At 36.4% G+C, this 15,634-nt stretch overlaps 1 protein-coding gene and 2 long non-coding RNA genes across 7 annotated transcripts in view; 2 read left to right on the forward strand and 1 right to left on the reverse strand.

The window, feature by feature from the left end:
* Positions 1-7,046, forward strand: part of LOC130051034 (uncharacterized) — a 24,803-nt gene extending 17,757 nt beyond the window's left edge. The window contains exon 3 of the long non-coding RNA XR_008799436.1: positions 6,907-7,046. This is a non-coding gene — a long non-coding RNA (uncharacterized LOC130051034). The remainder of the gene's footprint in view (positions 1-6,906) is intronic.
* Positions 152-15,063, reverse strand: LOC125665507 (mucin-2-like). 5 transcript variants are annotated; one of them, XM_056152186.1, is made up of 12 exons: positions 14,012-15,061; positions 13,804-13,886; positions 12,730-12,798; positions 12,136-12,259; positions 8,562-8,656; positions 7,723-7,791; positions 7,449-7,608; positions 6,905-7,150; positions 5,763-5,918; positions 2,680-2,817; positions 1,804-2,265; positions 152-1,692 (listed from the first exon to the last, which is right to left on the reverse strand). In XM_056152186.1, exons 2-12 carry the CDS (start codon positions 13,873-13,875, stop codon positions 434-436), a joined length of 2,850 nt encoding a protein of 949 aa, XP_056008161.1. In that variant the 5' UTR covers positions 13,876-13,886; positions 14,012-15,061; the 3' UTR covers positions 152-433. The 5 variants fall into 5 exon arrangements, with proteins under 5 accessions (XP_056008161.1, XP_056008160.1, XP_056008162.1 ...); XM_056152185.1 differs by having other exon boundaries at positions 13,804-15,061; XM_056152187.1 differs by having other exon boundaries at positions 12,730-13,678; positions 13,804-15,059.
* Positions 7,509-12,335, forward strand: LOC125665510 (uncharacterized). Its single transcript, XR_007366246.2, has 3 exons — positions 7,509-7,624; positions 10,717-11,301; positions 12,111-12,335. It is a non-coding gene; the product is annotated as an uncharacterized LOC125665510 (long non-coding RNA).
* Positions 15,064-15,634: the final 571 nt, after the last annotated feature.

Here is a 15,634-nt window from a genome sequence, read left to right on the forward strand (position 1 = left end):
TTCGGTTGCGCATGCAGAAGGCAGACGTTGACAAAACAATAATGTCTCCATTTTTGCACAAGAGTCATATTTTGAACAGAATCATACCAACACAACCACAAGAATAACATTAAATTTAAGATGGCTATCCATTTGAAAATTAAAACAAAAATAAACGGATCCCTTTTATTCAAGAATGTGTCGTGCCAAGTTTAGTTGAAAAGGAATTAAGTATGCTGGCGTGACGCTTAGCAGTTCATACCCTTATGTATTTTGAAAAATAAAGTTTATTTCTTATATTTACATTCTGCTTTCATTTCTGTGGGAATTCCCAATCGCTGAAATAGCCATGCTATATTTATCTGCGTCCATACGCGTATTGTGCACAACAGTATCATTACAATTATTAAAGATAAAAACACTGGTAATATAGATATTTTAGAATGCAGTACGGTCATTGATGGGTCAGTTTTAGACCAACTGGATATCCGTATCCTTGAGAAATATTAAATCCATACGTTATTAATCCAAATGGATCTCCTTGAATGTTTTGTATATCATGCGATCCAGGTTGATGGAGAGGAATGTTTATGACGGTGAATGGCTGTCCATGTAAGCTAATTTTTTCTTTGGTTGCATTATATTGACTATATTGCATTCCATCAATCAAAATCGCCATTTCTTCGCCTGCCTTGGTAATGATGGATATATAATTTCTATAGTCTTCGGGAGTGCTAAAGTGATAATCACTTTGGTATTGTTGAATGGCAGGAATAACTATCATTGCTCCACTGGCGTTCCCCTTTTCAGACCTCATTGTTTCCGCCATCTGGACCACAAGAATGGGCTTATTGCTTGAAATATTAACTGGCTTGTTTTCGGTTTCAAACTCACTGAAAGATCCTGCTGTGGGAAGTGTAACCGTTTGTTCATCAACAATTACCTGTGTTGCATCCTCAGAAGAAATGATTTTGTAAACAAACTTATTTCTTTCTTCCAGCTTTGGAATTATAAAGTCGGTACCTAAGGCATTTGTAGGTGGTATCATTTGTGTAACTGTTTGGGATTCGCAGTGTAAGTTACATATTGTTGATGGAATTACTGCCGCCTCTGCTCCCGAAAAAACAGCAACCGCTCCAGTACTGTCTATGATTGTTCCCGTCAAATCAGAACCATTTACCTCCAGTTGAAATGTTTCATATTGGTTAAGAGTAACATTGAAGCTTTCACCATTTTCATATCGGTAGTTTCTCCATGGACTTATATAGACATACTTATTCTGACCTTTTATACGGAGGTTAAATCTGACGTCTGTACCATTGTGCAGTCCTACAACGGTAATAAAAGACGGGGTTTCCTTTGTTCCTTTGGCTGTTACCGCCACATAACGGTTTGATAGATCAGAAATAGGTATCAGCGAAAAAGCAGTATCACTGTCATTTTTATACTCCATAACAGTAACGGATATGTTAACATCAGAGGAGATGTGAAGGCCTTTATGTTCATTCCAGGGTATAGAGGTAGCAACAGATGGATCTAAAAATATGGTGTTTCTTCCCTTTGTCAAGGTCATATTGATGAACGATTTGGTGTATGATGAGTAAATACTGATTTTTCCGTTATCAGGGGAGGTTACCACTAAGGATATGTTGTCTGCATTTTCATGATTTTGGTGTTTAGAGAAAGCTAGTAAAAACTCCTTTCCAGATAAACCTGGAATCAAAGAAGGAAACAGTAAATGAAAACGAGCACTAGAAGATTGGTTTAGATAAATGGGTAGGATTCTAACAGTTTTCCTCCTGAACTATTGTACACAACCAGTACCTTTGTATGCAATAGGGAATGTTGTAGTTGTCATTGTCGTAGCTGTTGTTGTAGTATTTGTTGTTGTGGTGGTTGGTGTTGTAGTTTTTGTTGTTGTTGTTGTTGTTGTAGTTGTTGTAGTGTTAGTTTTTGCTGTTGTTGTGGTTGGTGTTGTGGTAATTGTTGGAGTTATTGTGGTTGGTGCTGGGGTAATTGTTGGAGTTATTGTGGTTGGTGTTGTGGTAATTGTTGGAGTTATTGTGGTTGGTGCTGGGGTAATTGTTGGAGTTGTTGTGGTTGGTGCTGGGGTAATTGTTGGAGTTGTTGTGGTTGGTGCTGGGGTAATTGTTGGAGTTGTTGTGGTTGGTGCTGTGGTAATTGTTGGAGTTGTTGAAGGTGTTCCTGTTGCAGCAGGTGTTGTACTTCCAGTTGTTGTTGAAGGTGGGGAGACAGTGAAATAGTCCGGAGTCGGTGTCAAAGAACCTGGTCATCAAGTAGAATATGAAAATAACAATATGTAATAACTTAGATTGATTGATTGATTGTATGTTGCTTAACGTCTCACTCGATAATTTTTCACTCATATGAAGACGTCACCAAGACCGGTGAAGGGCTTCAAATTTAGGCCTATGCTCGGCGCTTAATATCAATGTCATGTACCGCATTGTGTAACGGTGACGGGTTTGAATTGAATTCAAGGGTGGCTTGGACCCCGCATTCATTACCGATTACAATAAGTTGTATTCCTTCATTACATAATCCAATAAAATTGTTGTTTTGCATATTAAGGCCTATGACGTAATGATTTCTTAATTTACATGAAAAAATTACAAAAATGAAAATATTACAGGTGTGCATATACTGGTAAGACGGACAATCAAGAGGATGTTACATTACCATCATGTTTACAAATATCATTGCAGAAATCTCCAATACAACACTGGTGACATGCTATGAACCGCTTCTTTCTGCCGATGATGACTTTAGAGTCGGGTGGGAAAAGTGAGGCAGGTGATGAAGGTGGCGACTGAGGTTCTGTAGGGATACATGAGAATTCTGGTGTTAACTGAGGTTCTGTAGGGATACATGAGAATTCTGATGTTAACTGAGGTTCTGTAGGGATACATGAGAATTCTGATGTTAACTGAGGTTCTGTAGGGATACATGAGAATTCTGGTGTTAACTGAGGTTCTGTAGGGATACATGAGAATTCTGGTGTTAACTGAGGTTCTGTAGATGAGAATTCTGATGTTAACTGAGGTTCTGTAGGGATACATGAGAATTCTGATGTTAACTGAGGTTCTGTAGGGATACATGAGAATTCTGATGTTAACTGAGGTTCTGTAGGGATACATGAGAATTCTGATGTTAACTGAGGTTCTGTAGGGATACATGAGAATTCTGATGTTAACTGAGGTTCTGTAGGGATACATGAGAATTCTGGTGTTAACTGAGGTTCTGTAGGGATACATGAGAATTCTGACGTTAACTGAGGTTCTGTAGGGATACATGAGAATTCTGGTGTTAACTGAGGTTCTGTAGGGATACATGAGAATTCTGATGTTAACTGAGGTTCTGTAGGGATACATGAGAATTCTGGTGTTAACTGAGGTTCTGTAGGGATACATGAGAATTCTGGTGTTAACTGAGGTTCTGTAGGGATACATGAGAATTCTGATGTTAACTGAGGTTCTGTAGGGATACATGAGAATTCTGATGTTAACTGAGGTTCTGTAGGGATACATGAGAATTCTGGTGTTAACTGAGGTTCTGTAGGGATACATGAGAATTCTGATGTTAACTGAGGTTCTGTAGGGATACATGAGAATTCTGATGTTAACTGAGGTTCTGTAGGGATACATGAGAATTCTGATGTTAACTGAGGTTCTGTAGGGATACATGAGAATTCTGGTGTTAACTGAGGTTCTGTAGGGATACATGAGAATTCTGGTGTTAACTGAGGTTCTGTAGGGATACATGAGAATTCTGATGTTAACTGAGGTTCTGTAGGGATACATGAGAATTCTGATGTTAACTGAGGTTCTGTAGGGATACATGAGAATTCTGATGTTAACTGAGGTTCTGTAGGGATACATGAGAATTCTGGTGTTAACTGAGGTTCTGTAGGGATACATGAGAATTCTGATGTTAACTGAGGTTCTGTAGGGATACATGAGAATTCTGGTGTTAACTGAGGTTCTGTAGGGATACATGAGAATTCTGATGTTAACTGAGGTTCTGTAGGGATACATGAGAATTCTGATGTTAACTGAGGTTCTGTAGGGATACATGAGAATTCTGATGTTAACTGAGGTTCTGTAGGGATACATGAGAATTCTGGTGTTAACTGAGGTTCTGTAGGGATACATGAGAATTCTGGTGTTAACTGAGGTTCTGTAGGGATACATGAGAATTCTGGTGTTAACTGAGGTTCTGTAGGGATACATGAGAATTCTGGTGTTAACTGAGGTTCTGTAGGGATACATGAGAATTCTGGTGTTAACTGAGGTTCTGTAGGGATACATGAGAATTCTGATGTTAACTGAGGTTCTGTAGGGATACATGAGAATTCTGATGTTAACTGAGGTTCTGTAGGGATACATGAGAATTCTGGTGTTAACTGAGGTTCTGTAGGGATACATGAGAATTCTGGTGTTAACTGAGGTTCTGTAGGGATACATGAGAATTCTGGTGTTAACTGAGGTTCTGTAGGGATACATGAGAATTCTGGTGTTAACTGAGGTTCTGTAGGGATACATGAGAATTCTGGTGTTAACTGAGGTTCTGTAGGGATACATGAGAATTCTGGTGTTAACTGAGGTTCTGTAGGGATACATGAGAATTCTGGTGTTAACTGAGGTTCTGTAGGGATACATGAGAATTCTGGTGTTAACTGAGGTTCTGTAGGGATACATGAGAATTCTGGTGTTAACTGAGGTTCTGTAGGGATACATGAGAATTCTGGTGTTAACTGAGGTTCTGTAGGGATACATGAGAATTCTGGTGTTAACTGAGGTTCTGTAGGGATACATGAGAATTCTGGTGTTAACTGAGGTTCTGTAGGGATACATGAGAATTCTGATGTTAACTGAGGTGAAACTTTATAATTATTTCCTACACCTAGACACACAGACACACACACACACACACACACACACACACACACACACACACACACACACACACACACACACACACATACAGACACACACACACTCTAACTCTAACACTTTCTTGAAATATTTCAATCGTGTTACCGATCTTCTTTAGTCGTGTTTATTTATGATAGCAACGTAACGCAAGCCTACATACAGAAACTTATTATGACGTAACAATGAATATTACAATGGAAAAGTAACACCATAGTTGATATTGCGCAAAAAGCTTTTGAAAAAGATTATTGTTAATTTCATTATTAGAGTCTTACCAAAATATAAATAATATGGATATATGATATTGACTGGTGAAATGTTTAATTGTTACATGCTCGAAGAAAATCGGAAATAGACGGAAAATTGTTAAATACTCCATTGATAGGCATATGAATAATAACACAGAATATTTACATTTCCAATATTTTGCCTTTGATATCTTTACAAATTACTAGTATATCGATAGTCATTTCCTCATAAACGCGCTACAGTTGTAAATAACGCAAGTATGAATCTTACAAGTAACAAATATAGTAAGTTTTTTTAAAGTTGGGAATTCCAACAAACGAACGTACAATGTAAATATAAAAAAAAAATGATGCCCTTTTTTCAAAAAATGAAATATATCCCATGGCATAAATCAGTCGTTTATTGTCTTCTCTTTGTGTACGACAAAACACACTGAGGTATACGTACATGCATAATAAATATATAGTTTTATTTTTAAATGTAAGAAAATAGTCACTACTTCGGAAATCAATGTATAACTAATCTTTAATAACATATTATTGGACATGCAGTACTTTTTAAAATTCTTCTAAAATGTACCTGTAACCTTTGAATTCACAGTAGATGAGGATGTCGTTGATTTGTGAGTCAGATTTGCCGTTGCAGTCGTATTACCAGTGGATTGTACAGGGGAGATTACCCTTGTACTGCTTGATGGGAAAGATGTAGTGTGCATCCAAGATGTTGGCTGACGAGCTGGAAGGATTAAATGAGTATCTTATCCTGTTAACTGAGGAAGCACCTTCGATGTAAATAAAATACAAGTAGAAACATTTTAAGTTAAAAAGATAAACAATAAGATTAAACCTCGTTTCTGTAATATACGTTTGGTTTCTTTTGTTTCTGTTACAAATTTGACCCCCCCCCAAAAAAAAAACCAACAACAACATTGTACTAGTATTTCAAATCTAAAGAATCACAGCATAAAATTCATTCCTTTAAAAGATTCCATTCATAAATGTCCTAGGAGTAGAGTAAATAATCAATGTATCCATAAATATATGGTCGTAATGTTATAGCAGAGAGAGAGAGAGAGAGAGAGAGAGAGAGAGAGAGAGAGTCAATTCCATAGCCTTAAGTGTTGTACCAACAGTTGAATTCACTGAAGTGGTACCCACATGTGCACTGGATGATTGGTCTTACCAAAGAAAACGTTGGTGAATATATATTAACCGAGTGTATATCTCTCTATCGATATGTACAGAAATATAATAGATAAATGGGTAGTTTAAATTGCAGGGACATGATGATAGTACGATAGTCCTAACTTAGACGGTTATCATGATGCAGAGTACAGATTAATGGTTAACACATTCATATATATATTGGTAAAATAAACCAGAAGGACATAGTTTTATTTACAATGCGAATGAAAGCAAACAATTTCCTTAAAATAGATTTTTGTTTCATTACATAAGAAATGTCTAAATCTACGAGTATTGGGTTTGGTAATGTTTAGCCAGAGTGAATATGTTTATTTCTATTTGTAAAGATTCACGAATCTGCATAATGTACATTGTCGTTCAAATATTTCAATGTTTTGCCACCTTCCAGATTTAACAGAGAGTCGGTGATTAGTTGTACGAAATGTACATACATGTAGTAGTTTGAAATCTTTATTTTCTCTACATATTGATAAAATTCTCAAATTCTGAATAACAATCTATAATATATATCCTTACAGGAAGAGTGTGTGCTTCTCCCCGGCATTCCTGTTGGGACATCGGTTGAGTTTGGCAAAGACGTTGTTGATTTGTTAACCATTGCTAAATGATTCGTGATTCCGGTAGGTTTCCTAATTGGAGATGAAGTCGATGCTCTGCTCTGCATGCCAACGAGAGTTGTAGTATTCGGAGGAAAAAGGGTGAAGTTTGTTCGAGACGTGTACTGGGGTTTTGTAGTGTTTGCATGAAAAGTATTCCTGTTTACTAAAGATGAACCAAATTCAGATAAAAATTGTTTTTCCAATCAATAAAACAGTGTGTAAGACATCCACCCCACACTTATATATACAAACAAACTAAATTAATGACTAAGGAACAGGTCGTCCCGAATGTTTGACATAACTGTGTTACATAGCAGAACAATTGGATAGATGAACATGTTGTTCATGTCACTGGTAATTTTTTGTGCTCTCTCTCTCTCTCTCTCTCTCTCTCTCTCTCTCTCTCTCTCTCTCTCTCTCTTTTTTTTTCAGTGTTGTGAATGAATAATCATACCCGATACCTGTGGTTATTGAACTGGTGTAAACAGTAGGGGATGCAGTGTCCCTCACTACAGGACGTGGCGTTACTGAAGTGGGAACAGTTGTCGATGACCTTGAGAAGTGATGAGAGTTCGACAAATCTCCAACTGCGTGCAAATTCGACACAACACTCAAACATTGCTGCAAAGATAAAACAGTATGGCTTATAATCATTGTCTCTGATTGGAATCCATTTCATGATACATTCTGCATGGGGCAAAAATTTGAAACTCGTTAAATTTGCTGTAGTATTACCTGAAAGGGCATGCATCCCGTGGAGAAAATTCGATCACCAAATTCTTCTTCCTCCTTTATATAGCACAGCTACCGGCACATAGGTCATTAATAGAAGAAATGGAATTCGGGTCAATTTTTAGAATCCAATTGTTTTTTTTAGGTTATTGACCAAAATGAAATGCCGTAATACATTGTTATTGAAATTTGTGTTTTCTCATGTATTCTATTAAGCTTTAAACTTGGATCCTTTCTTTGTTTATAATGAATTGGGAAGGTTTTTATTTTTAACACACATCGTAGTTGGGTTCTTGTTAAATCTCATATACACTGTGCATTTATAAATGTATATTTCTTCCTTTGACATGTGTAAACCCTAATTTTGATAATCTTACGGCTGTTCAATAATGACAATTTATAACTTTCAAATCAACTGCATATTATGTTCTTTTAAGCTCTCAAATCATATAATAATGAATTTTTCCATATTCTAAGTGCTAGAGGGCCATTATTTATTTCCAGTCTACAACCATTAAACGTTTTATATCTATATTATTAGAAGATATGAGTATATACAAATTTGATGTAATGTTTATGTTGCGTTAACACAAACAGACAAATCGACAACATGCGAATAAGCCTAGAGTAGATTGCGAAAGGTCAAGTTTTACACACTGTAGCTCAAAAACAAGCCCTATGATTTTGTTTTTAAAATTTCATAAATCCCCTTCAATGTAGAAATTAAACAAATATTCATTCCATAAAATTGATAATGCTTCAAAACTGAGGTGTGGACCTCTTTAATCTGCTCACTGCCAAACTCTATTTATCCTCTATATATTTCATACATAAAGTTGTACCTCAGATTCTCTGCAGTGTGCGATTTTCCGGCATTCCCGTGCGTTTGCGTGTTGGTAACATGCAAAACATATGGGCCCTCTTGCCGTAGGGTAGCCTTAAAATAAGCAGAATTCATTTGTGCATTATAAACAAACAATCTATTTTAAAGGAAAGCCGTACACTCCTGACAGATATAAAAGGTGAAGATGAACAGTGATCAATCTCATAACTCCTATAAGCAATGCAAAATAGATAGTTGGGCAAACACTGACCCCTGGATATACCGGAAGTGGGATCAGGTGCCTAAGAGGAGTAAGCATCCCCTGTCGACCGGTCACACCCGCCATGAGCCCTATATCCTGATCAGGTAAACGGAGTTACCCTTAGTTAAAATCAATGTGCCAAGAACGGCCCAACAATCCGTATGAAACAAGTCAGACATCTAATAAACTGAAATATAATTTGCATACAATTCTTCGTGTATTATAGTATATGCTACATGTTTTCCCATTATTGCAATTTTATTTATTTAAAGCTTTTGACTTCCCCCCTTTTTATTTAAGAATTTTAAAGTTCTCTAACCCTTACGATTTTTTTTCAGCATGTCGCCATGTTTTGTTTTACTATATGATTACCGCTGTTACATGGAATTTCAATGATTAGAATAACATTGATAAAACATCGAACCATTCATATAATGCACGTAGCAAACAAAATGGGATGGTGTAAAATGCAGAGAAAACCAAACCGAAATCCGGACAAAAAAATATAAACCTAACCGAACCGAAAGTGTTTTACCGTAGTTAACCAACTTTTCGGTTAACCGTAACATCATTACTAAGTATGAGTATTATAAAAATACACCAATCAATAATCAATAAATAAATATGAATTAGAAAAAGATGAAAAGATTGACTGGCTGTTAATGATGGTGCTGTTACAGACAGTAAACGTCATATAGAAAGTGTAAAGCAAACAACAAAATTGAGTAATAATTAGCGGAAGCTACCTTACATTCAATCAGTGTGTGCCATGACTTCAGTCTACGCCTCTAGAATTTTTCCTTTCTTTTCCTCTCCGCATGGGTCCTATCAGTGTTATAGTCAATAACCACTACTTTTGTGTCTTGCGAGATTGAAAAGTTTGGTAAAGGGTTCGTTGACCCTTTTTGTCTTTAATGGTAGATCGGTTATTGATTCTTCTATAATGATCCCCAGTTCCCCCTACGTACTGTTGGTCACAGATCTTGCAGCTTATGGGGTAGATGCATTTGTCCATACAGCAGGATGTATTCCCAAGAATTCGGTAGCGTCAGCCGGTGACAGGGCTCTTAAAACTGTGCTCGCGCCGCATTTGCACAATAGACATCTATAATCAGAACAAGTTTTAAAAGTTCCCATTGGGCAACAATTCGCACCACCATGTCTTTCTGGGACGTTTGAAGGTAGCCATTGGAGGCTCCTTGAAGACCTCAGCCATTCTTGGGTTAGTTTGGAAAATGGGAACATGCTTCTTCAGAATTTTGTTTAGATTTTTCAAGACGTTGCTGGTATTCTGTCACTTAGAAATTTTATAAGGGATTCTCCGTGGTGCTTTGATATCGTATCAATAGCAGCTTGCACTTTTGGGGCTTCAACGCCTCTTTTGCACAAATGGTTGTTGAGATGGATGCTCACACATTTTCAACTTTCCATATTTATGTAGCAATATTCCATTATCACTTGCATATGGTGTGTATATATCTGAACTGATTCGATACGGAAGAAATTTTTCTGCGTATGATCAGTCTTTAAGTCGAGGCAGGTTACTGACAAACACGTTGATGGTGCAGCGGTTTCTAATGTCTCGTTTAAAATCAGCATTTTGCAAATTCTATGGTTGTTATAACGATCTAGTTTGCCAAAACAACCTATAATTGAGTCAAATGTTGTCTGACGAGTTTCATACTTATTGTTGGGCGTTCTTGGTACACTGATTTTGACTATGTTTACCTTATCAAGATATAGGGCTCACAGCGTATGTGACCAGTCGACAGGGGATGCTTACTCTTCCTAGGCACTTAATTCCACCTCCGGTATATCCAGGGATCCGTGTTTGTTCAACTCTCTATTTTGTATTGCTTACAGGAGTTATGAGATTGATCACTCTTCATTATCTTATCCTTTCAAATTGCAGGGGTGTAGCAGATGCGACACACTCTATTGGCTACATGTTTAGGTACTAAATGTCTTCAAGGACCCTCGCATTACTGCTGAAGATGTCCCAGAAATTTTGAAGACATAGTGGTGTAAACCTTTATTCAGTGGTGTCTTTAAAACTTGTTCTAATAGTAGATGTCAAATGTACAAACTCAGCGCGAGCACACACAGTTTTAACAGCCATGCCACTGAGAGATGCTACGGAATTCTTGGGAGCGCATCCAGTCGCACGGACAACTGCATCTACCACATAAGCTACAATGTCTATAAACAACAATACGTAGGGGAAACTGGAGACCATTGTAGAAGGATCAATAACCACTGGTCTACCATTAAAACCAAAAGGGTCAAAAAACCTTTGCGAAACATTTCAATTTCACGGGACACAAATGGCAAGACATAACAGTAGTGTTTATTGACCATAACGCTGGCGGGAGCGATAAGGACTGGAAAAGGAGAAATTCTGGATACATAGACCGAAGTCATTCCGCCACGAATGCCATGAACAGATTTAATGACTTCACCAAAATGAATTGCATTGCTTGTCATGTCTATCACGCAGGTTTGTTCTGTTTGTTTTACTGTCTGTGATAGCACCATCATTTGCAGTCAATCTTTCCATGTTTTTCAGATGTTTTTAAAATCTAATTTTCTAATGATTATTTATTTTATGATACTCATATCTAATCCCCTAATTAGTTCTTTGCATCTGGTGCTACCGTATAAGTTTTACATTACGACCCCTGGGTCGAGACCTCTGCTAGTGGACTGTTAGTCCCCAAGGGTCTCTACAGCCCAGTAGCTAAGTACTTCGTTACTAGCTTGAAAATACGGATGTATATTCAATTGCTGAGATAAAATTTAGAAATTCATTTCAAAATTAAGGATTATCTCCCTCATGCATAACTCTTATCCTTGGACGAATTTGGCTCCAGTTTTTTTGGCACTCTAGTTTTCCTTTTAGCTCTTACAAGTTTATTGTTATTTCGAATTTCGAAAATTTCGGTTTGAGCATCACTGAAGAGACATTATTTGTCGAAATGCGCATCTGGTGCATCAAAATTGGTACCGTATAAGTTTTACTTTATTACTATACTTAAACACCACTATTGTTTCTTTATTATTGTATTTTATTTTTTTCTTTATCAATTTTATTAATATTTTTTTCAATTATATTTTATTTTTCATCACAGTTTCAATATTCATTTATATTTTATTTTTCATAACAGATTCAATATCAATTTACATTCTATTTTCATCACAGTTTCAATATTCATTTGTATTTTATTTTTCATCACAGTTTCAATTTCATTTATATTTCATTTTTTATCACAGTTTCAATATCCATTTACATTATATTTTTCATTACAGTTATGCACAAGATCAATGTCCATACCTGGTTCTCCACACCCTTCAGCGTTACACAGATCAGAGCGGCAACATCCAGTGCACGTGTACGGATGCTTGTTTCCCTCCCCGTGGGTTTCTATGCGATTTGTTTCATTTTGCTCCCTGCAATCCTATGTATATTTGATAGAAATAAAATTGAAATGATCAAAACGAATAGACATAGCGAGGTGCATGTACTTGCTTTCTAATCAATATCAAGTGCGTGTTTTATATACCGGCACTGTAAAAGTGGTTATTTACGCGTGGGGGAAATTTACACTAATTACGTGAGCATGTAATAAGCGCATAAATTTTCCCCACGCATATAGTTATTAAAAACTGATAAAATATATACATCTAATATATTCAACTATCGCTTATTTTCTAACACATGTAGTGTTGGACATGGAAAAACGCATATATAACCCCCAGCGTAAATAACCACTATTACAGTATATCTCAATTGCTAGGTTTTGCCGAGTCTATACTACTAATTGCAATTCAGAGTAAAGTAATTTCTCTAATTTTGTCAAAATTTATTCAAGAATGAAACCAACATGAAATAAACACGCAATCAAAGAGGCACATTGCAAGTACTTACATTGTCTTTCATGCAGCCCATGTTGAATCGGACACCATACATGGACTCAACTTTTTCCACAAAACACACCTGTTATAAATTCAGTAATGGGAGTAAATTATTCATTAGGATAATCGAGTTAAATAAACCTGGTCACTTTAAGATAATATGGAAATCAAATATTCTCGTTTAAAATCAGCATATCGCAAATTCTATCGTCGTTATAACGATCTAGTTTGCCAATACAACCTATCATTGCTATCTGACATGTTTTATACCGATTGTTAGACCGTTCGTGGCACACTGATTTTCACTACGTATAACTCCGTTTACCTGATCAAGATTAAGGGCTCACGGCGGGTATGATCGGTCGAAAGGGAATGTTTGCTCCTATGCACCTGATCCCATTTCTGCTATACCTAGGGTACGTGTTAGCCCAACTCTCTATTTTGTATGACGTATAGGAGTTACGAGATTGATCACTGTTCGTTATCTTCGCCTTTCATTAACACTTTTAGAATTATTTTTGATAATGAACTATTACTAATGTTTTGCTTCTTTCACTGACATTGAATACATAATCAAGAATTAAAAAAAAAACCAGAATCGACAAAGTATATCTGTTTAATGTAAATCTTCCTCAAATAATCATTCTATCCCATGGGGATCGAGGTTAGAATAGGTCCTCAGTACCCATTGCTTGTCGCAAGAGGCAACCAAATGGGGTGGTCCTGAGGCCCCGCGTCACAGCAGGTGTGGCACGATAAAGATCCCTCCCTGCTCAAAGGCCGTAAGAGTCGAGCATAGACCTAAATTTTGCAGCCTTTCACCAGCAATGGTGACGTCTCCATATGAGTAAATGATTCTCGAGAGGGACGTTAAACAATATTCAATCAGTCAATCATATAAACATTCGAGGTAATATGAAGTCCACTTCTCTGCACATTCGTGGTGCGATTTCCCTTCCAATCTTTAAAATGAAAGTAGATGTAATTGAATGATATGTGCATTATGATCAATAAAATATATAGCTCATATCGTCCCGTGAATAAAGTGTAACTGGTAGGAAAATAATTTTCTTTGAAAGCTACTCACCTCATCCTCGGCGCAGTATGTGATAGCGTGACAATGGCGGGGCTGTGCAGCGTTGTTGCATTGGAGACACATCAGAGAAAATCCTAAAATACACCGCTAATTCAATAGCTTAACAATTACCATCTTATTTTTCTGTGAATTTAATGGAAATTTCAAATTATGTTTAATTGAAATTTACTATTGTAGGGTAAACACAGAAGTATCATACCTTTATCTAATTGTGCTAATAAAAGAAAGATCAAGTAAATATAATCTGAAAGAGAAAAACTAATACTTTAAATAATGGCATGTATGCGGGTGTTACGAAAATGATAAAATTTGAATTTGGAAATCTTATAGGTATTTCTTATACAATATTGATAAGTATTATTATCAAATGGTCAATGATTTTGGTGCGTTATGTTTAGTTCATGCAGATGATATTTTCCCGTGTGAACCCCATAGTGAGTTCATCTCAATGTTCACTTTATGAGATTAATTTGGAATTTTTCTCTTGACCAACCATATCTTTCCTGATATTTAATCAACCAATCAAATCGCGCGTTTTACTTTCTATTGAAAAATATACATAGCAGCAAAACACGAAAAGGTGAATTGGGCAAACACGAACCACTGAATAATCAGAGGAGGGATCAGGTGCCTAGGAGGAGTAAACATCCGCCGTGATCTCTAAATCTTGATCAGGTAAAAGAATTAATCTGTAGTCAAAATCAGTGCATAAAGGACGACTTAATAATAGGTCTGAAACACGTCAGACAGCATTTGATCCAATGACAGGTTGTATTGGCAAACATATATATTCTTTTTAAATCAAATTTCCTGGCTGGCTAGCTCATTAGGTTAATGAGTCGACAGTCGATCTGTAGTTAGTGAATTCGAGTCTAGCAGGGCTTAATTTTCCCCCGGATCACATTCTCATGGTGGGTGTGACCGGTCAACAGGGGATGCTTACTCCTCCTAGGCACCTGATCCCACCAGAGTGTCCATGGATCCGTGTTTGTCCAACGATCTATTTCGTATTGCTTATAGGAGTTGTGAGATTGATCACTGTTCGTTATCTTCTCATTCATTCTACTAAAACTGCATTTCTTCACACTTTATGTCAATTTGAAACTATTCAATTTCAAAACATCCTTTTAAAAACTTTCCACTTTCTATCCATATCGAAAATATATATGTATACATTGTACATACACATGCTTTTGTACTATTTTATAATGCAAATTCACCAATAAATGCTAAAATTATTTATGAATATGATACCAAGAAGCAGGCAGATGTCCGTCTAGTTCAGAAATTATTACTTTATGTACTTCGTTTTGAATCCATGCATGATGATTTCTGCGTAATGGACTCACGTTTTCCACCTCACATACCCCATAAACTCTCCAACTTAATTTTCTTTATCAAGCTTTATAACGAAATACTTGTTATACACTACAGGGATTTAAATGATGTTTGTCATAGAAAACCCGCACGATATCCTCTGTGAGTAGTAGAAATAAACGTCCCATACTTGCTTTTGTCTACAGGATGTAGACAGGACAGGACTAACTGAAGATTTTGTGCATTGTGCAGAATAAGTAATATGGATAAAATACCGATTATGTGATTATCGAAATAAACAGTTATATATATATATATATATATATATATATATATATATATATATATATATATATATATATATATATACAGTAAAACTCGAATATAGCGATCACGGATATAGCGAAATTACGGCTATAGCGAAGTGAGATTGATTTCCCCGGCAAATTCTCTATATATTCTATATAAAAATCTGCGTTTATAACGAACACGGATATAGCGAATT

This window comes from Ostrea edulis, chromosome 10, assembly GCF_947568905.1.
Source record: "Ostrea edulis chromosome 10, xbOstEdul1.1, whole genome shotgun sequence".
NCBI lineage: Eukaryota > Metazoa > Mollusca > Bivalvia > Ostreida > Ostreidae > Ostrea > Ostrea edulis.

What these genes read in the sequence shown, in the direction of transcription:
- LOC125665507 (XM_056152186.1), bottom strand. Translation starts at nt 13,875, where the DNA reads ATGTGTCTCCAATGCAACAACGCTGCACAGCCCCGCCATTGTCACGCT. An exon ending in CGGGATGCATGCCCTTTCAG is followed by an intron (nt 7,609 to 7,722) that starts GTAATACTACAG and finishes TTATCTTTGCAG; the next exon opens with CAATGTTTGAGTGTTGTGTC. An exon ending in TGATATTTGTAAACATGATG is followed by an intron (nt 2,266 to 2,679) that starts GTAATGTAACAT and finishes CTTGATGACCAG; the next exon opens with GTTCTTTGACACCGACTCCG.